Source organism: Manacus vitellinus, unplaced genomic scaffold (genome assembly GCF_001715985.3).
Source record: "Manacus vitellinus isolate BGI_N305 unplaced genomic scaffold, ASM171598v3 scaffold_102_pilon, whole genome shotgun sequence".
NCBI lineage: Eukaryota > Metazoa > Chordata > Aves > Passeriformes > Pipridae > Manacus > Manacus vitellinus.
Genome location: NW_021938808.1, coordinates 218,876 through 238,906, shown reverse-complemented (window position 1 = coordinate 238,906; position 20,031 = coordinate 218,876). Strand labels below are relative to the sequence as shown.

At 52.5% G+C, this 20,031-nt stretch overlaps 2 protein-coding genes across 2 annotated transcripts in view; both read left to right on the top strand.

The window, feature by feature from the left end:
• The window catches only part of HOXB1 (homeobox B1), a 1,756-nt gene extending 576 nt beyond the window's left edge, over positions 1–1,180 (top strand). The window contains exons 2-3 of the mRNA XM_029963466.1: positions 4–178; positions 855–1,180. Coding sequence (XP_029819326.1) covers positions 4–178; positions 855–1,180 — 501 coding nt within the window. The remainder of the gene's footprint in view (positions 1–3; positions 179–854) is intronic.
• Positions 1,181–4,828: 3,648 nt separating this feature from the next.
• Positions 4,829–20,031, top strand: part of SKAP1 (src kinase associated phosphoprotein 1) — a 198,796-nt gene continuing 183,593 nt past the window's right edge. Inside the window, exon 1 of the mRNA XM_029963461.1 lies at positions 4,829–4,859. Coding sequence (XP_029819321.1) covers positions 4,829–4,859 — 31 coding nt within the window. The remainder of the gene's footprint in view (positions 4,860–20,031) is intronic.

Here is a 20,031-nt window from a genome sequence, read left to right as displayed (position 1 = left end):
CAGTACCAGCAGCAGCACCTTTACGGGCAGGAGCAGCCCGGCTACTTGCCCGGCGTTTACGGCAACCTCTCGCCTTCTTTGAACGAGGAGCGAGACCCCGCGTGCCCCCCCGAGCCGGGGCCCGGCGCCGCGCAGACCTTCGACTGGATGAGGGTGAAGAGGAACCCGCCCAAGACAGGTGAGTTTGGGGGGAGCGGGGCTCGGCCAGGGGGTCCCCACCCGAGGGAGGTGGGGGGCAGCTCCTCAGCCCTGCCAGGGAAAGGTTCCCTTCCCCGGGGTCTGTGCCCGAGGTGACTGGGCTCGTCTTCCATGAGAACGTGGGTTTGTGTTGGTTCGGGTGGGTTTGGCTTTGTGGGGTTTCTTTTTTTTTTTTTAAATCCCAGCCAGAGGTTTCCCAGACTCTTCCGATGGACGGTCCCTGAGCTCGGTTTCCCGCAGGCCCAACGCGATTTAAGCCCAGCTCGGAACGGGAAGCGCTCCGGGCTTCCTGCTTCTTCCACAGCCGTGGCTTTCCATCTCCCCTATTGTTCAACTTCCTTCTCCACGACCTTCCTTAAATCACAGCCTTCCCTCCTCCTCTCCCATCATCACCTTCACCCTCCCCTTCCACCCCTTCCCGCTCAGTTTGCTCTCCCGCAGTTTTCAGGGAGATGGAGGGAATGGTTCCGAGGGAAGAGCCCGAGGAGCTCCGTCCCCCCGGGCCGGGAGATGCGAGGAGCCGGGGGGGAGCGCGAAGGTCCGGGCGGTGGAGGGACCACAGGCCCGGGAGAGGAGGGGAGCGGGGGAGAGCCCCCCCGCCCCAGAGAGGGGCTTCCTCCGGCCGCTCCTGCCCTGTTTTCTTTGGTCGTTCCCAGCCAAAGTGTCGGAGTTCGGACTGCTGGGCCAGCCCAACGCCATCCGCACCAACTTCACCACCAAGCAGCTCACGGAGCTGGAGAAGGAGTTCCACTTCAACAAGTACCTCACCCGGGCCCGCAGGGTGGAGATCGCCGCTACCCTGGAGCTCAACGAAACCCAGGTCAAGATCTGGTTCCAAAACAGGCGGATGAAGCAGAAGAAGAGGGAAAAGGAAGGTCTCGCCCCGGTTGCCGCCTCCAGGTCCGCGAAGGAGGCGGGCGAAGCCTCGGATCAGTCCAACTGCACCTCACCCGAGGCCTCCCCCAGCTCCATGTCCTCCTGAAAGGCGTCAGAGGGGCACAGAGCTCTGCCCTCGGGGGTCTGCAGAGCCCAGCAGGGCAGGACCACGAGCCTCCCCCGCACGGCCCCTCCGAGCATCCCTTCGGCTCCCCACGCGTGACACCGATTGTCCCACTCGCCTTTCTCTCTCGCTTAATTTATAGACCCTCTGCAAAGCCACTGGACTCCAAAGGAGCAGCCGTGTCCTCCTCTATCCTCAGCAATAGGCGTTTGTCTCAGGGACGTTTCTCCCTCTCCCTCCTCCCCTCTGCCCTTTAGGAACTGCACTTTCGACCACGGAAAAGTTTAAAACGAATCTAGTCCTCTCCCGTCTTAAAAAAAACAAAAACGTGCGCGACGATTTCTCCCCGCACGAATCTCCCGTTCGATGTGTTTTTCCTCCTCGCGAGACGCTAAAAAAAAAAAGTTTCGGGTACTTTTTCTTCCCTCCCCCTCTCCCCGTTATTTACTGTGTGTATATCTTGGAACGAGATCTGAGGCGCCCGAGACGCTCGAGGCCTGTGCAAAGACCCAAACCAAGAAAAAAAAAAAAAAAAAAAAAAAAAAAAGCAGCTCCTCTGCTACCATTTTGCACTATTTCTGCTTTACAGGGTTTTTTTTTCCACACGCTCTGCGACGGTGACTGCTTGGTGCTGCTCCTGGGGGAGGGTTATCAGAGAAAGCGAGGTGAGGCCTCGGGGTACTTCGGTCGCTGTCGCAGGAGGTGTGAAGGTGGATGGGAACAAGGTTGCACTGATGCACTGGCTGCTATTTATTGGACCTCTCGATAGCCTCAAGTCTCGGAGCGCAGCAGCACGTTCCTCGCACCCCCACCCTCTCAGGTTTATCGGGGTCAGATAAACCCACTATTTAACCACGGCCAAATGTTTTCCCTCCCCCGCGAGAAGTTTCAGGGTAGGAGTGAAGTGAAAAACCGGGGCAACTGTTCGTTAAAAATCGTTTTAAAGGGAAAAACGTCATCGAGGAAAAACTAGCGGTTTCTTAATCGGAATCTCCCCTTTCCCCTCCGCTCCCCTCCCCGTGCTCTGTATCCCGAAATGAAGCTACCTCAGCCTAATAAAGTTTACTTTTTCCACATGGAAGTCCTCCCGGTTTTAACGGAACGGGAATCCCTCCCGTCCGGGGAAGTGCGGGACGCGGGCCGGGGGGAGCCCGGGCTTGGAGGGAGGAGGAGGAGGAGGAAGGAAGGAAAAAGTCTCCGGCTGCTGCCAAAGCTCCCAAACAAAGGGGCCGATCCTGTTTCCTGCGGTACCCCCCGGATCCCCCCTGGCACCGCCGGGATCGGGCCCGGCCCTGCGGGATTTCAAAGCCCAGCTCGCCCCGTCGGGACAGGATGGAAACTCCGCTTCTCTCGGAGTTATTTCCCAAGGCAACGAGGCCTGACGAGAAGGGGAAATCATCCTCATCCTCAGAAGCAGCGACAGCGACTGGGACGGACTCGGGTCCGGGCTGGGGGCAGAGCGAGTTTCTCGTTTATACGGGACGTTTATAGGGCTCCAAACCAAAACGAAGCGTCAGTGTGGATCCTTCGCTTCACCTTCCCCAGACGACCCTGCAAGGGTGTTTTCCCCACACGAATAACACACCAGAGCAGCTCTGGGGGGGACGGAGCCCGGCGGGGCGGGGGGAGGCAGCGGGCCCTGTGGAGCTCCTCTGACCTTTTTACCTCGAAACGCCTCCGGGATTTCCAAACAAGTAAACAGAGGGGCTGCCAGGAGAAACCATTGTTCTGGCTTCGCCAAATTTGCAAACCTTTTCGGTGGGGGCGGGAGGGGGGAGAGGAATGAGCGAAGTACCTGCCGAGCCCGGCCCCTGTCCCGGCTCCCCGGGAGGGCCCTGGGGCATCGCTCTGCCCCGCCGAGAACATCTTACCCCGTCTAACACACCTCTTTTGCTCCAAAGGAAAGGGTTTTGAGTGCCCAATTAGCTCGGAGATAAGGCGGGGAGGGAAAAAAAGCGGAGGGGGGAAATGCGAAAAGAGGATTTTGTGCAAAACGCCAGGAGAGAAAAAAAAAACACAAAACAAACCAACAAAACTCCCGAGCAGCTAAAACGGACTTTAAAACCTGTCGGGGGGAGCCGGCTTGGTTGATTTCGTTGCCCCTGTGTGATCTCAGCTGGCTCATGGAAACAAGGGCGTCGAGCCTCAGGAACCTCGTGCTTTTCCACCCAGACCATTTCCCCCCCGATGCGTTTCTGTGCCCGGCTCTGCTCCCGCAGGGCACCGGCACCGGGCCTAGGACCGGCTCTAGGCCCGGGATCAGCTCGCTGCCAGGTGAGACGGGCCCTCGGAAGGGCCGGGGCAGAGGGGAAAGGCCGGGATAAAGAGGAGGGGACCGCTGTGTCAGCCTGGCGGGCACAACAAAGGCTCCCGTTCCCATTTGAAACTCAAAGGGAGTCTCCGGAAGAGCCCTCGGAGCCGGGGCCGCTGCGCCCTTACATATGGAACCCCCCCCGGGTCCCCCTCGGCCCCCGTCCCTCGCCCCCTCGCTGCCCAGCCCTGTTTCTCTAACGACCATCACCCCCCCCTTGCTCTCCCTCCGAGTTTCTCACGCTCCCTTTTGTCTCAGGAGCCCCAAACCCACCGCTGGGAAGCAGGAGCCGGCTGGAAAGGCCACGCCGGGACACCCGCGGCCGGGGGTCGATGCTCCAGTGAGAGCTGAGGGACACCCGTGTCTGTCCCGCACCCGGAGCTGATGGAGAGCGGCCCCTGGGCCTTCAGTACCCCCACAGGTACCTGTGTGTCCATGTGGGACACAGGAAGATCGTCCAGAAGCCTCTAATCAAGGCTTGGCCCTGTTGCCATACTTGGGCTTTATCACAAATATGAGGTCTACGCACAGTCTTTTTTTTTTTTAATATATAAATGATGCACAACCCGTGGCTGTTCATAATCCGGATATTCCCCTGTCTCCACGTGCCTGTCCGTGGCTCCCTGCTATTGCATTTTTCATGAGCAGGAAAACGAGCCGAGTCCCCCCACCCCCGTTACACTCACACACAAAGCCACGTCTTAATGGAGATTTATTCTTTTAATATCCCAAAGGAAGGAGAAATTCCCAGTCAGAGAAATGGAACCGTGTAAATCGTTAACGGCAGCCACCGGGCTGGAGCTGCTGTCCCTCGGCAGGAGGAGGGGACGGGGAAGGGACATCGAGGGTCCCTCTCCTCTGTCCCTGTCCCCGGAGCAGAGACCCGAGTTGCTCCTCCAGGGCCATCTGTTCCTTACCCCTCGGTGTGAAATGTTTCTCTTGTCCCTAAAGCATTTGTTCTCACAACGTGGGGTCCTTTTGATCTGGGGAGAGGACATTCTATTAAAAAATAATAATAATAATACCCGGAAGACCTCCTCACTTTCAACCCCACTTGGCTGCCTGCTTTGAACTGCTCCCGGAGCCTCTTTGCACCGAAGGTGTGAAGCTTTCCCGGGGGTCTCTGTCTGGGGACAAAACCTCCCCCTCGGCGGCTCAGCTGTGGCCGGGCTGGGCTGTCACTGGCCCTAAAAGCCTTTGAAGCCTTGAAGTGGAGGAGAAGACGGGAGGAAGGCTTTTGGGTTTCTCCAGACTCGTTTCACACCCCAAAATGGGTCAGAGGCTGCCCCTTCCCCAGCTCTCGGCAAAACCAGGGCGAGATGAGCGTGAGGTGTTTCCATCCCGCGGTGGGTGAGTCAGAACCGAGGTGAGAGTTTGGTGCATCTTCTGCAAGTGGCACCAAGGCAGGAGGGTGCCCATGCACCTGCTTCCACCCCCACACTGCCAAGGGATTCACCCTAAATCAGGTAAAGCAGGGAGGATTTTCCTGCCTGATAAGTTTTCGCAATAGTTTGGCCCGGACATATTATTGAGGGTCACTAAAATCCCTGGAGAAGCAGGCAAGGGACCTGCAGCTGTGGGAGGTGCTGGGTGAGTGCAGCTGCCCCCAGATCCCCACTGGCACATCCAACAGCTCATCCCCAGGGACCTCCCCTGCCCAGCACCACCATCGGGCTAGATGGTGGGAGCTGGGCATATATTTGGATTAGACATGTGTTTATTTGGATTATATGTGTTTATAGACAGTGCATTTCACTTGTGTGTGCATCAAATATAGAGTATATTTATTCTTCAGGATTGATGCTGCGTAGGTCACCCGGATTTAAGTGCAGGAGACCCTGGATCTGCTGCCTGACCCCAGCTGTAGGGTCCTGGTTCTCTGCACTGAAGGGGCCACCCCACAGCGCTGTCCCCTCGCTCACCCCTCTGCCCCGGGCCCTTTGCTTCCACCAACACAGACATTTCAGCACCGAGCAGCTTCAGGGCTGGTTTGGCCTCTCAGGCAGGTGAAACGAGGGCTGGGGCAAAGGGTTGGGGTGGAAGGAACAATTGCTGGAGTGAGTGCCCAGAAGGTTTCCCGGCTCTTCAGAGGCCTCACCTCTCCCTTCAGTTTACTCTGCTCTGACAGCTCCATTTCAACCCCGGCCTTCACGTGGGCTCCTTCAATATTTACTCAGCCTGATGGGTTTGCTCAGGACTTGCCTCCCTCAGCCTTGCTCTGTCGGGTTCCCTTCCCCTCGGGCCCAGGTTCACACAGAGTTCAGCCTGAGATGAATTCTCCCTGAACCGGCCCGGCTCGGCCCGAGGAGCGGGGCTGGGGTCACGCCCGGGGCTCTGCAGCCCGGCCAGCCCTCCCCAAAACCGGCCCTCGGCACTCCAAATGAACACCAAATGAAAAATCATCTGGGGTTAAAAAAAGGAAAAGCCCCCGGGCCGGGGGAAGAGAGGACCGAGAGAGGCAGGAGCTGCTTTTCAGCGTGGGGAGCACAGGTCAGCCCTGCCGGGAGGGTGGGGAGTTCACGGACGTTTGCTCTGCCCTGGGATCTGTGGGACCAGGCACAGTCCTGCCACAAAAAACTGCAGCAGGGGGAAAAAGGGATGGATTTTATACATCTGCAACGTTTATGTAAAGTATAAAGCGCACACATACGTGTTGCTTATTGTGTGTTGGAAAAATAGAGATTTTAATCCGTAAAAATATATCTGGGGGGATTAAAACCTAAAATGAACGAAAGTAAGGGTTATTCTGTTCTGCTTGGAACCAACAAGAGGGAGGTGGCTTTAGCTAGCAGCGAGCTGAAGTCTGCCTCAGCAACAGTAACAAAAGACTTTTCTGAGAGCCTTTCGTCAGAGGAGCAAACCTACATGTGATGGAAATCAGAATTATTGCAAAGGGGGTTGGTGCAAAACCAATCTTTGCTCCCCTAAAAAAAGAAGGCAGAACCACAGGGTAAATCCAAAGCGGTTCCAAAGGGGGTGAGAGCTGGGGCGGTGCCTGGGAAGCCCCCGGGAGGTGATTTAGGGAATCGGGGTGGGTGGGTAGCAGAGACCTGAGATGTCCCAGGGATGCGGTGGGAGCCGAACCTGCCCCTGCCCGGGGCGTTGGGGCTCTGGGAAGCTTTTTACCGCCTGTTTGGGGGCTTGGCACAAAGCCCGTGCGAGCTTCCAGAGGGTTTGGGATCGGGAGCTCCTACCTGAGAGCTGGAGGGTCCCAGGGAGGGCAGAGTTTGTCCCCAGAGCCCTCGACAAGAACTTCTGCTCGAGGATTTCCAGCCCTGCAAAGCATTCCCGGTATTCCCAGCCTGGCAGAGCATTCCCGGTATTCCCAGCCCTGCAGAGCATTCCCGGTATTCCCAGCCTGGCAGAGCATTCCCAGTATTCCCAGCCTGGCAGAGCATTCCCAGTATTCCCAGCCCGGCAGAGCATCCCCGGGAGGAAGGGCAGTGTGAGCTCTGTGTCCTGGCTCTCCAGTCCTTTCACACCGATTCCCAAAGAACCCTGAGGGGAATCCCTTTAAAGTCAGACACGAGCTCCCTTTGAGTGGCCACAACACTAATCCCACGGGATTTAACGGGTTTGGGAACAGCTATAAAATCCTGGAGGTCATCACAGCCCCCGGTGATTAAACACCCGGGCAGGGGGCAGAACTCCAGAGTTTCGGTCCAGGGGAAAAGAGAAAAAAAAATGGGAAGGGGTGAAGAATCTCCCGGATTCTCCTGATCTTCCCCCCGGAGTTAATTCAGGGAAATACTACCTTGGGAAAATCTTACCTCAGGCTTTTCTCCCTTCATCAACTTTCCCCGAATAATCTTCTTTTCCATTCCCGTGCTTGGAGTCTTCTCGGTTTTTTGTTTTTGTTTTTGTTTTTTTTCTACATCTTCCCATTTTTTTTCTCCTCAGACAGCAGGACACGTGGGAAGACGGCAAGAAACAGAGGGAAAACAACAAACGGAGAGGCTTTTGCACCGCCAAAAGGCTGCCAAACAAACTGTTCCTGGGCTAAAAGCAAAGTCTCGCTGCCTTCACTGAGGGTTCAAAGAGTCCCTTGCCAAGCTAAAAGATCAAAAGCCGCCAACAAAAAGCCTTTCCTGAGGGATTTCCGTAATTTAGGGCAAAAAAATTTCCCCCTCAAACAAACGAACAACAAAAAAGTGGCTTTAACCTCGGTTCTATTTTTAATTTGTCTGCGAGAAATAAAGGGAGGATTCTGTTTTTTAGTTGCCACAACCAAATATTTCCCCCTGTGAGCCGCTCCGAACGTGACACACCTGAAAATATTGGCACTGCTGGCAGGAACAGCAGCAGCGCTTGGAACCCAGCCCCGGTTCCAACCCCTTCTGCCCCAAACACCCGCGGATTTACCGCGTGTTTCAGCGCGGAAACCCCGAGCCCGACTCGTTTATTATGGGAAAGGAGAGGAGAAAAACGCTTTCTTAATGACGCTTTAATTGTGTTCCCTGCGGAAGGAGTCGAGGTAGTTCACGTTTAAACGCCGCTTGACAGAGGGGAGAAAACAGAAGGTCCTTCCAGCAGCCGGGGAGGTTTCGAAGCTCTCTCGTTTTCAAGGGAGATGATGATTTTTTTGGGGAAAACCCTCCCAGGATGGTTTTGGGGCAGCGCTGGTGACACAGAGCTCAGCAGAAGGAGGGCACGGACACCCCCCAGCCCCGGGAATCTCCCGGCCGGCAGCGACGATCTCCTGCGGCTCAACAGAAACCACGGGAAAACCGGGAAAAGGGCGGAACCTTTCCCTTTGCATCGCTTTTCCAAGGGATAAAGAATTTCCCGGATTTCCCCAGTGAAAACTTTGTCACCTTCCAATTTTTTTCCCCCTGCCTTTTTCCCCCCCTTCTTTAGTGTTGTATCCCCTCTGAGCCCCATAGAAAAAAACCCCAAACCAACCACAACACGAAACAAAACAACCCAATTTCCGTGTATTAAAATTTATCCTAAATTATCCTTCAATAAAAGCTCAAAAGTCGCAGCAGCATCTGTCTCCCATAATTATTTTGGACTCGAAGACCTCAGAGGTTTTTTTCCAACTGAGTTGACTCCGTGATTTTTGGAGCGGGATCCTGTGAAGAAAAAAAGAAGTTTACGAGACTCGTTCCCCTTTTTCCCTCCGTCCCTTTGCTCTGCGAGAGCTTCTTCTCTTTATTATTGATGGGTTTGGCGAAGCTTTTCCTGCACTTTGGAGAGATCTGCTCGCCAAGGAAAGCACCTCCTTGATGGATGAGGAGCTGGGCTTTAAATCAGTCCCTGCTGATACAAATTATTTTAATATGCCTCTCTCGTGATTGATTTCGAATTTATGAAGTAGTGCTGTAAGACTTGATCACGGGGGCTGGTTGCCTACAAAGTTATAAAGATTTCTAGGGCAGGTTTTTTCTTTTTTTTGTTGTTGTTGAATGGCTTGTTACAAATTCAGTAGATCCACAATTGTGCTTATCGAGGAAAAGTAAATCTTTTTTCCCCTTGATCCACAGTGCCACGAAAAACAGCAGGAATTCTTTGGGCACTTCATATGTTGCTGCTGCTCCCCCCCAAAAAAAAGTCCTCACAAACGATGGGATCTAAAGAAAAAAATCTTTGTTTTCCCTCGGGATAATGAGGGGAAGAAGGCAGGGAAAGGTTGAGAGGAGGGTTTGGGCTGGGTGGGGTGTTCCTGGGGGGGGCTGTGAAGGGAAGGCACGTTCTGCTCTCAAAGCCATCAGAGGGACCATGATCTGCTCCCAAAGCCATCAGAGGGACCATGATCTGCTCTCAAAGCCATCACAGGTACCATGTTCTGCTCCCAAAGCCATCACAGATACCATGTTCTGCTCTCAAAGCCATCACAGATACCATGTTCTGCTCTCAAACCCATCAGAGGGACCATGATCTGCTCCCAAAGCCATCACAGATACCATGTTCTGCTCCCAAAGCCATCAGAGGTACCATGTTCTGCTCTCAAAGCCATCAGAGGTTCCACACTCTGCTCCCAAAGCCATCACAGGTCCCACCCTCTGCCTCCAGTGGCTTCTGCCCTTTGCTGTCCCTGCCAGGGCCGTGGAGCTGCTCAGGTTGGTTGCTCCGAGCCTGTCTCACTGTTCCTGCCCCATTCCCAGCTGGATGTGACCAGGCTGGAGCTGGAAGGGTGACCTGAGCACTGCCCTGGGCAGCTCTGAGCGAGCTCTGGCTGGTGAAGGGTGTGGGCAGAGCCCCAGGACAGGGACGTGCAGCTCCAGGACAGGGATGTGCAGTCCCAGGACAGGGATGTGCAGCCCCAGGACAGGGACCTGCAGCTCAGGGACAGGGATGTGCAGCCCCAGGACAGGGATGTGCAGCCCCAGGACAGGGATGTGCAGCTCAGGGATAGGGATGTGCAGTTTGAGGACAGGGATGTGCAGCTCCAGGACAGGGACCTGCAGCTCCAGGACAGGAATGTGCAGCCCCAGGACAGGGATGTGCAGCTCCAGGAACTGCTGCTGTGAGCTGGAACTGCTGGTGGGAGCTGGAACTGCTGGTGTGAGCTGGAACTGAACTGCTGGGGTGAGCTGGAACTGAACTGCTGGGGTGAGCTGGAACTGAACTGCTGGTGGGAGCTGGAACTGAACTGCTGGGGTGAGCTGGAACTGAACTGCTGGTGGGAGCTGGAACTGAACTGCTGGTGGGAGCTGGAACTGAACTGCTGGTGTGAACTGGAACTGAACTGCTGGTGGGAGCTGGAACTGCTGGTGCTCCTGTCAGAAATTCCGTGTAAATCCCTCAAGTTTCCTCATCCTGCTCCCCAAATGGAGATCTCCAGGAAGGTGCCAGTGAGAAGGTCTGGGAGAAAAAGTCCTTTCTGTTTATTCCTAAGGGGGGGGGGTTGTCAGGGGAGGTTTTACCCTGCCAAGGTTCCTTCCCTTCCCCATCTCAAGGAATGGGAATCCAGCGCCAGCAATTCCCTGGCTCTCTGGTCTGTGCTAGAAAGCATCACTTGGGATGGGTTCTGCTTATTTATTTGTTTATAAAGAAATGTATTTATTTATAAACATATACATATATATTTATGTATAATATATAATGTAATATATATTATAATATACAATATAATATCAATATAGATATATAATTATAGTATATATAATATAATATATATATAATATATATATATATATATATAATATTATATTATATAATATATAATATTATATAATTATATAATGCAATCTAAAATATATTTTCATGTATTATATATAACGCAATATATAATATAATATATATTATAATGTATAATATACAATATATAATATAATACCATGTATAATATTATATTATATAATATATATTATGTATTTTTAATATATATATATATTTATAAATATGTAAATATATCTAAAGTGTGGCAGAAGCCACACTCCTGCTTGTCCTTAGATCTGCTGAGCTCATTTTGTGGGACATCAAAGGGAGTTTGTTCCCAACACCCCCCAGCTCGGTGAAAGTCAAGCAGGATGAGCTTTCCCAGCTTTCCTGCTGCCAGACATGTCCAGCACTCCAAACCTTCCACTTGCTGGCTAAATCCTCTTCTATGATGTGGCCACATTTCTGCATAACAGGGGGGTGGGGGGAAGCATTCCAAGGCCATTCCCTCACCAGCATATCCCAAACATCAAAAACACGGGGCTTTTTTCGGTCCCTCCAAGTCGAAGCAGCCAGAGGTGGTCACAAAACTTCTCCTGATGTTGCTGCAGAGGGATTTTAATAGCAAATAACAGCAACCACGGCGAGTCTCCCAGCAAGATAAAAATTCTCCTTGATCTGCTGATAGGAAGGAATCCACGAGAGTGGCAGATCAAAGGGAGAACAGAGGCCGAACCTTCGAATAACAAAAGCAGTCGTGCCTCCTCTTCTCCATCTCTCCTCAGAGCTGCACCTCCTGCCCACTTTCTCCGGGGCAAAAAATCTCCCTGCAGTGAATAATTTCCAGAAATTCAGCGTTCTGAGTGGCACAACCAGCCCTTGGAACTTTGGGGGGGGAAGGGGGGAAGCTGTGGGGTTGTTTTCCAGGAGGTTTCTTGGAGGCTCCACATCTTTCAGTGCCTTATCAGTCCTGAAATGCGAGGCCCGGGGAGGCTCCTGCCCCGCCGGGACCAAAAGGTTATCATGTGCAAATACCTGAGCTGGAGAGACATGTTTGAGAAAGCCCAGATAACATTTTAAACACACTCACAGCCCACATCCTTTCCAGCTTTCAGCCCCATTTCACCTGAACTCTGGCAGGTGGAGGTGTGCTCCCGACAGCCCCGCAGATAAACCCGGCTTTATCTCGGGCGGAGAGCGGCAGAACCAGCGCTGGGATCACCCCTGGTGTTTGCTCTTTGCTGGGAGGTGATAGCCAGCTCTCCCTGCTTTCAGAAAGAGGTTTTCCAACACGAAGCTGGGGCTGTGGAACCCCTGGGTCAGTGCTAACAGGGCACCCTCTCTGCCAGGGGTTCTGCAGCGTCTCTAAGGAGGGAATTGAGGCAAAAGACACAACTGTGGCTTTCTTTCCTCCACGGGGGCAAAATGAGAAAGAAAGCCCGGGATTGCTGGTTCTCAGAAGGAACTGTTGGACAGTGTCAGTCCTCAGATGAGCAAGGTTTCTGTCTGGAAAGGAAACACTTCAGCCCAGAGGCCCAGACTGCCTGTCAAAATGGGTAACAACTCAAAGGGTCAAAGAATGTTTTCAAGTGAGGCAGAGAAAGAAAGCAGCTCACACAAGGTTTTCTCCTTCTGTGTGTGGCAAATGCCTGGATATTAAAAACTGCAGGGGAGGGGCTTGGTTTGTAAAGGAAGAGAAAAGAGAAGGTTGTGCTTCTCATCCAGACGCTGGAGAGGTCCTGGAGGACCCACGAGTGCCTGAGGACACTGGAGCTGCTGCTCCAACTGGTCTCAGGGCTGGTGGGGTGACAGAACCTCCAGGACCTGGTCCATGAGGGCCTCTTGAACTGAGAACTAACCAACTCACAAAGTCAGCAGCAAACCCACCCCTGCACTGCTCCAGAGGGTTCTGGCAGCAGGGGCAGGGCTGGCTGTGATCAGTGGAGGGGTTTGTGACAGCAGCTCCTCTCCTGGGCTGGTTTCCCTTTCCAGGCCCTGGAATTGTGGTGTGGAGGGAGGGAAGAGCCCAGGACACCCCCTCTCCTCCTGCAGAAGGTCAGGTCTGGTGGGGTGAGTCCCCCCCTGATTTCACTGCCCCTGCTGGCCTGGGAAGAGTTCCTGGACAACCCCAGAGCTGGAGGGGCCACAACCCAGGAGCAGTTCCCTTTTGGGGTGTCCTGATCCCTGCTGTGAGTGGGATCACCCAAAACCCCCAAACCCCCCCTGGAGAGGGCAGAGTGTCCAGCAGAGCACCCGTGGCTGCACCACGACTGGTTTCCCTCCCAGTGGAGCAGCCAGAGGGTGCAGAACTCACTCAGCTCCAGGGACTGGCACTGATTGAATTCACCTTTTCCCCCGCCCCTTCCAGCCCTGCAGAAGTGGAGGAGCTGATACCCAGAGCAGCCCATCAAACCCCTGAGTGTGTCCTGATTTGCACAAGTTTCTTATAAAGGACAGGTCTGGGAGCTCACGTGCTGCTGATGGCATTTACACCAGTGCAGAACTGTGGCAAATCCCTTTCTTTTTTTTTCTTTTTCTTTTTCTTTTTCTTTTTCTTTTTCTTTTTCTTTTTCTTTTTCTTTTTCTTTTTCTTTTTCTTTTTCTTTTTCTTTTCTCTTTTCTTTATTTTTTTTCTTTATTTTTTTTGCCCAGTCAGCTTCCCAGAACATCTCATAAATCTCTGTTCCCCAGAGCTCACACCTCGGGGTTTTATTTTATCTCTGGTATGTGCTACCCCATGTTTTCCCCACTCCCAGGGCCGGAGCCTCACGCAGGTGGGGAGAAAGCAAAATAAACATTATCAAACAAGGGCATCAAATATTTAGTGTAGAGGTTTCTGAGTGCTTCAGGATGAGTGGGGCTGTTTAGATATCAGATGTTCTCCTGCCAGGCCAAATGAAGCACTGCTGAGTAATGGGCAACCCCCCCAGCACCTCTGGCCAGCAGTGCATTATCACCCTGCCCTTTAACTCCGTGTCCAGGGCAAGAATCACCTTCTTAATCCAACAGCTCAGGCTGAAGCTGCTCCAGCCAGGCCAGGGGATTGTTTACAGAAGGTGCTGCCTCCCCCCTCCCCTCCACCTGGTTTCTGTCTGGCCCACACTGTTGGGCCGGGGGCAATCCATCATTTCTTTGGCCTCCTTTCCCATCAGGTCCTGCTGTCGCTGTGCTGGTGGGGTCTGGAGGTGCAGCCCCCTGATAAGGGGCTCTGCTCTGCCCAGCAGTCAGCACATGATCCCTGCCCCTCCTGATCCCCCCTGGTGCACAGAGTGCTGCAGGACACGGATCCAGCTGCCAGGGGCCAACAGGAGTTTATGCAAAGGGGTCAAGTGGTTCTTGTGTTCAAGGCACCAACAGACAATAAACAGGGGAGATTTCTTCTTCTTCATCCTGGAAAAAAAGGCTGGAGAGAGTGAAGGCAAACTGCTCACATCTCCAGGCTGGTTTAAAGGTTTAAACCCTGGTGTAAACCCAGCTGAAGGTAAAAACCCTTTGCCTTTTTCAGCTCAGGGTTTCAAAAGCAAAAGGGTAAAACGTGGGACGACTTTTTAATGTGGACACTGAAAGTGGCTGCTGTTTGAAACAGTCCAAGCAGGAAACACCACCCACATCTGATAACACAGAAAAGGAGGGAGGGAGAAAGGAAATGTCCAGCCACAAAGCTTTGTAATGTTTATAAACCCTCACTCCGAAGGGGATAAACTCGCCTTTAACTAATGGGTGTCAAGGAGAAGGTTCCTTTGTGGGTAAGTGACTTGATAATTGCATTTACAGAGGTTCCTTCCACCTTTCCAGCAGAGCAGCTGGGGCTGTGTCTCCTGGGGAGAGTCTCAACCCAGAGGGAACGAGGGTTTGATGCAGTTCCAGTGTTCTGACACTGTAAATACTCTTCTCCACTCCAGACCAGACATTTCTGTGCTCTGTCATAAGAAAGCCAGGGAAGGGGGTGGTGGTGGAAAAGCTCAATTCAGGGTTTGTCCTGTGGGATGTTTTGCAGGGTGCTGGATCTGCAGCCAGGCAGTTTGGGGCTGGATCTGCAGCCAGGCAGTTTGGGGCTGGATCTGCAGCCAGGCAGTTTGGGGCTGGCCTCAGAAACACCTATTTTGAATTCCTGGCTGTTCACTGTTGGGGGACAGGGGCAGTGGCACAACGTCCAAGGGACAATTATCCAAAGGCAGCGATAAAAACCACCCAAATGCACCTTAGGATTCACCCCTCTGCTCTCCTGCCCTCCCTGACAGCGTTTTTTCACCTGCACAGCTCTCACTCACCCTTGTGCAAACAGGTCACACAGAAGGGACGAGGCAGCCGGGGCCGGGTGCCTTTAGAAAAGCTGGATTTTAAATCACACATCCCTGCCTCTCCCATCATATTGATCTCCCTTTTCTCCACAAGTGCTCTTGGCTGCTGAGGAGCTTTGAAAGCCCCGAGTAACTAATACACTGTGTCACTTTGTGGCATTTCCCAGGGAGAAAAATGACAATTCAGGAGAGCAAAGCCCGGGCTGGTTGCTCAGAGGGACAGGAAGAGGTCGTGGCAGGAGGGTGACAAACACGGTCACCCCTCTACCCCCAAAAATGCAGGCTCATCTCCTTCGTAAAGATGGATGTGATGGGTCTGACCAGCTCTTGGGTCACTTCACAAAGCACTGAACAGCTGTAGGAAGAGGCAGAGCAGGATTCAGAAGGGTTGGGAGAGCTGGAAAAGAGAAAGGCTGGATGAGGGAAGGGCTGGAGGGCTGGAGGACTTGGTCGTGGGCAGGGATGGGGCTGGCAGGGAGCTGTGCAGGAAAAGGTCATTGTCCTTGTCAGATCTGGGGTTGGAGTGGCTGGAATTGCTGCAGGGAAAACCTGGGAGCCTCGGGAGCAGCATTCCCATCCCCGGGGTTCTCACAGGGCTGCAGGCAAAGCACCGACTGTGCTGAACACCCTGAGCATCCACAGCTACAAAATGCAGCTTTGGGGGGTTAAATATTACCCCTGTTTTTAGGGCCAGCTCATTCCTGCAAGTAAACAACTCAAAAGACTAAAGGGAAATCATTCAGCCATGGGGCTGTTTGGTCCCCACCTGCTGCTCTATTTTTAGTGCCAACTTTCTCCTTCCATGGCACGGGAAAAAAAGCAACAGGACCATCGTGTCTTGGGTCAGGGTTCTAAATTGCTGCCTGCCACAGTAATGGCTGGATGCCTTTTACATAAGAACAAGCAGCAGCAGCAAATTGAGCAGCCAGATTTCACCAGAGGGACTCATCTCTGAGAACTTTAAATGCTTACAAAGTGTATGTTTTCATCCAATCCAGCCATCCAGGCTCCTTTTATTGCTGGTGGGGAGCAAATGGCACTTTGCCTGCACAGTTTAGCTAAACTTTGGCCCAGGAGGAGATGAGCTGCACCTTCAAAGTGCCCCTTTCCCTCGAGTTATTATAAAGAAAGCAAAAAAACCCCCCAGCTCAGAGACCCCCCCCCGCTGACTCACCTGTACCAGCCTAAATTAACATTTTAAAAGCTTCTCCAAGGCTTTGAACGTTTTTCTGATCGTTTCCTGGGTGGGGTTTTGGGTGGAAAAGGAGATTTTTTTTTCTCTCAGAGCTGGGAGGGTTTGCCTTGCACCACCAAAGGCTTTGCAAAGAGGGGCAGCAAAAAACCAGCAGCACGGCCCAGAAACGGCTTCAGGGTTTGGGTGAAGGCCCCTAAAAACCTCCCCCCTCTCCACCCCAGCACCCCAGCACGCTGACAACGCCGAGGATTTGTTTGCTGGACACCTGGTTTTGCAGACAAGGGGCAGATAAACAGCAGCAGCTCCTCTTAATGAGCTCAGCAGCATCTCCAGATAAACTGTCACCACTCGTGGCGAGCCCAGGGTCGGCACCACCCGAGGAGGAAACGCCTCAAAGCTGGTGAAAACACATCCCCCTCCTCTTCCCAAAGTCAGGAAGCACGGAAATAATTCCCTGGGATGTTCTCTCAGGGACGAGGTTCCTTCCACTTCACCTACCCATGGATGCACAAGGTTCTGAATCAGTCTGGATTTTGGAAGGGTGGGTTGGTTCTAAAATCCACCGAGAGGTTCCCGGTGGGATTCCTGCACATCAGACTGTCCATGTAAGGGTGTGACACTGGAATTGTGCTCCCACAGGCACCTACAAGGAGAATTATTATGCCTCCAGTGAGACAGGCATTTAAGAACCAACCCCCAGGAGCCTGAGAGCGAGAGATGTAAAAATGTGCCAGAAAAGACAAGGTGGGGTGGGAAATATCCCCCTCCTCCTGCTCCCTGGGTCTCAGGGCTTGGAGCTGGGACTGTCTCACCATAAAGAAAATCCCAAGCCTGGTCTGGGGGTGCCAAGGTTGTTCTGACCTACAGGAGAGGAAACATCCTGAACTCCACAGATTTTTGCTCCTCCGTGCTGGAACATCAGGTCCTGACTCAGCAGAACAGCTCCTCCAGCACACTCTGGTAATCAGGAGTCTGGAGACAGAGCCCGTGGCTGCCACGGGGGCTACTGGGAGAAGAATTTGACATTTCTACCAGACTGATAGAGATAAGTTCATATCAGAGCTCTTGGACTGCAATCAAGGCAGCAGAGCTCGCTGCATTTATAATTCTGCTCTGCCTGGGGAGACTGGCAGCCTGGCTTTCATTCCTGCTAAGGTCCCTCTACATAAATTGCTTTCACACACACTTTAGAGGCACTTTTTTCCCAAGGCAGGGAACTGCAAAGGCAGCCTCATGTAAATGAGAATCAGCCCATCATTGGATGAACATTATCCATGTCTGGGAATGTTTGCCAAGCTCCAGTCCCCCTGTAACATCTGCTGAGGAGAAAAAAAAATCCGTGAGCCTCAGCAGTTGAGGATCTGGGGTTTTTTAAAAGCCACATCAAGGTCCTGTTAAGCTTTGTGGTGGCTGCTCAGCTTCTTGCCAGCGAGAGCATTTCTCTGGACAGCACCACCAGGGAATGTGAAATGCAGCAGAGATTAAAGCACGGGGGGATTTTGAAAAATGTAGAGGCTGGTTTAATGCAACCAGGTGGAGACTGTCCAGGGCTTGGAGCTTTTCTGGGCCCCTTTGTTAAACATCTCAGCCTCCTTCTTCTCTGAACCCACTTCTTCTCTGAAAAGCAACTTTTCCTCATTATTCTCTGTGGTTGCAGGGGGCTGATGGAGCTGGGCCATGTTGTGACCTGCACCTGAGATCCACAGAGTTTTCCAGCCTCTGAAGGTCTGTCTGAAAGCTCTGTGTGTGCCTTTGTTAGTCCTTTGTCCCCTCTGGACATGATTCCCTTCTCATTCTGCTTCTCCCTTCTGTCTCTGCTGCATTTCTGCTGCTCTGCAGCCAGAGCTCCTGGGGGATCCACTCAGGGTGAAGTTCAGAGGCCCAGAAAAACACCTTTGAAAAAGGAGGGACATTCCCCAAGGCCACTGCAGGTTTACCATCCATCTGGAAAGAACCCCAGGGTCTATTTTAGCAGGATATTTCACAGGTAGACTGGTCATTCCCTTCCCTTGTCTCCACCCAAATGTCCATGGGACTAACCCAGGCCCTCACCCACAGCCTGGAGCGACAGGACGAGGGGGAATGGTTTCAAACTGACAGACAGCAGGGTTAGATGGGAGTTTGGGAAGAAATCCTTCCCTGGGAGGGTGGGCAGGCCCTGGCACAGGCTGCCCAGAGGAGCAGCACTCCCTGGATCCCTGGGAGTGTCCAAGGCCAGGCTGGACGGGGCTTGGAGCAACCTGGGCTGGGGGAAGGTGGGAGTGGGACTGGGTGGGATTTAAGGTTGCCTCCAATCTATTCTATTCCATTCCATTCCATTCCATTCCATTCCATTCCATTCCATTCCATTCCATTCCATTCCATTCCATTCCATTCTATCCCATTCCATTCCATCCCATTCCATTCTATCCTGTTCCATTCCATTCCATTCTATCCTATTTAATACTATTCTATTCTATTCTATTCTATTCTATTCTATTCTATTCCATTCCATTCCATTCCATTCCATTTCATTCTATCCTATTCCATTCCATCCCATTCCATCCCATTCCATCCCATTCCATTCCATTCCATTCCATTCCATTCCATTCCATTCCATTCCATTCTATCCCATTCCATTCCATCCCATTTCATTCTATCCCATTCCATTCCATTCCCTTCCATTCCATTCCATTCTATCCTATTTAATACTATTCTATTCTATTCTATACCATTCCATTCCATTCTATCCTATTTCATTCCATTCTATCCTATACCATTCCATTCCATCCCATTCCATTCTATCCCATTCCATTCCATTCCATCCCATTCCATTCCATTCCATTCCATTCCATTCCATCCCATCCCATTCCCTTCCCTTCTCTGATAACCCAGGGACATGTTTTGCCCCGTGTCCCCCCCTCATATGGAGACAAAACAGAATTCCAGGCTTGGGAAAAGGTTGGAGAAGAGTCCAGAGCCTCTGTGAGAGTGGCTGGTGTTGGAGTTCAGCCCCTGCCCAGAGGGACTGCAGGGCTGTCAGCAACCCCTGGGCAGGAATGTCCCCTCCCTGCAGGGCAAGGGGGTGCTGGGCCTTTGGCACAAACAATCCCAGAGCTGGGCAGGAATCCCAGTGCCTCAGCTCGGGGAAAAGAGCCCCAGTAAATCTCTGATGTGCTGAGTGAGACAGAGGAAAGAGGCAGTAAATGAAACCAGGAACGTGCCTGAGGATGTGCCAGCCGGGCTGCCAGGTGCCCTTGGGAGATTCCCAGGGAAGCTGCCTCCTAACAGCTCGCACTTGGGAATTTGGAACGAGGTGACAGGGTGGGATCTCCACCCCTTCGAGCCTTCCAGGCATGAAATCATTTCCCCTGCCCCCTCTCCCCCCCCATAAATGCACATATTCCTCGTGACAGTCATTCCTTGGGAAGATTTCTTTTCTCCTTCCCTTTGGATAGACCATCTTTCCAAAGCTGGGAGGGAGAAAAAAAAACACAAAAAAAAGGCAAAGAAAAAAAAAAGAAGCAGGAGACGTTTCAGAGGTGAAACTGCCCAGCTGGCAGTTGATTTATGAAGTGCTGAAAAGCATCTTCGGAGCTGTCATTTATCTTAAAGCTCTCAGCCTAAATAAACAAAGAGCCCCCCCCCTCCCCTTTCCTAATTATAGTTACAGTAGAAACAAACTCCAAAACCTCCCGGCTGGCACCTCCCAACAGCACCCTCCAGCCAGCCAGCCCACAGATGCTCCCTGGTGGATCGGTGCTTCCAGGATTTCCTTGGATCGGGAGGACCCGGCCCTTCCCTCCCTCACCTGAGAGGGAAAAGGGAGCAAGAGCAGCAGGGAAAGCAAAGTGAGAGCAACAGAGAGAGCAAAGCGAGAGCAACAGAGAGACAAAACTGAGAGCAACAGAGAGACAAAACTGAGAGCAACAGAGAGAGCAAA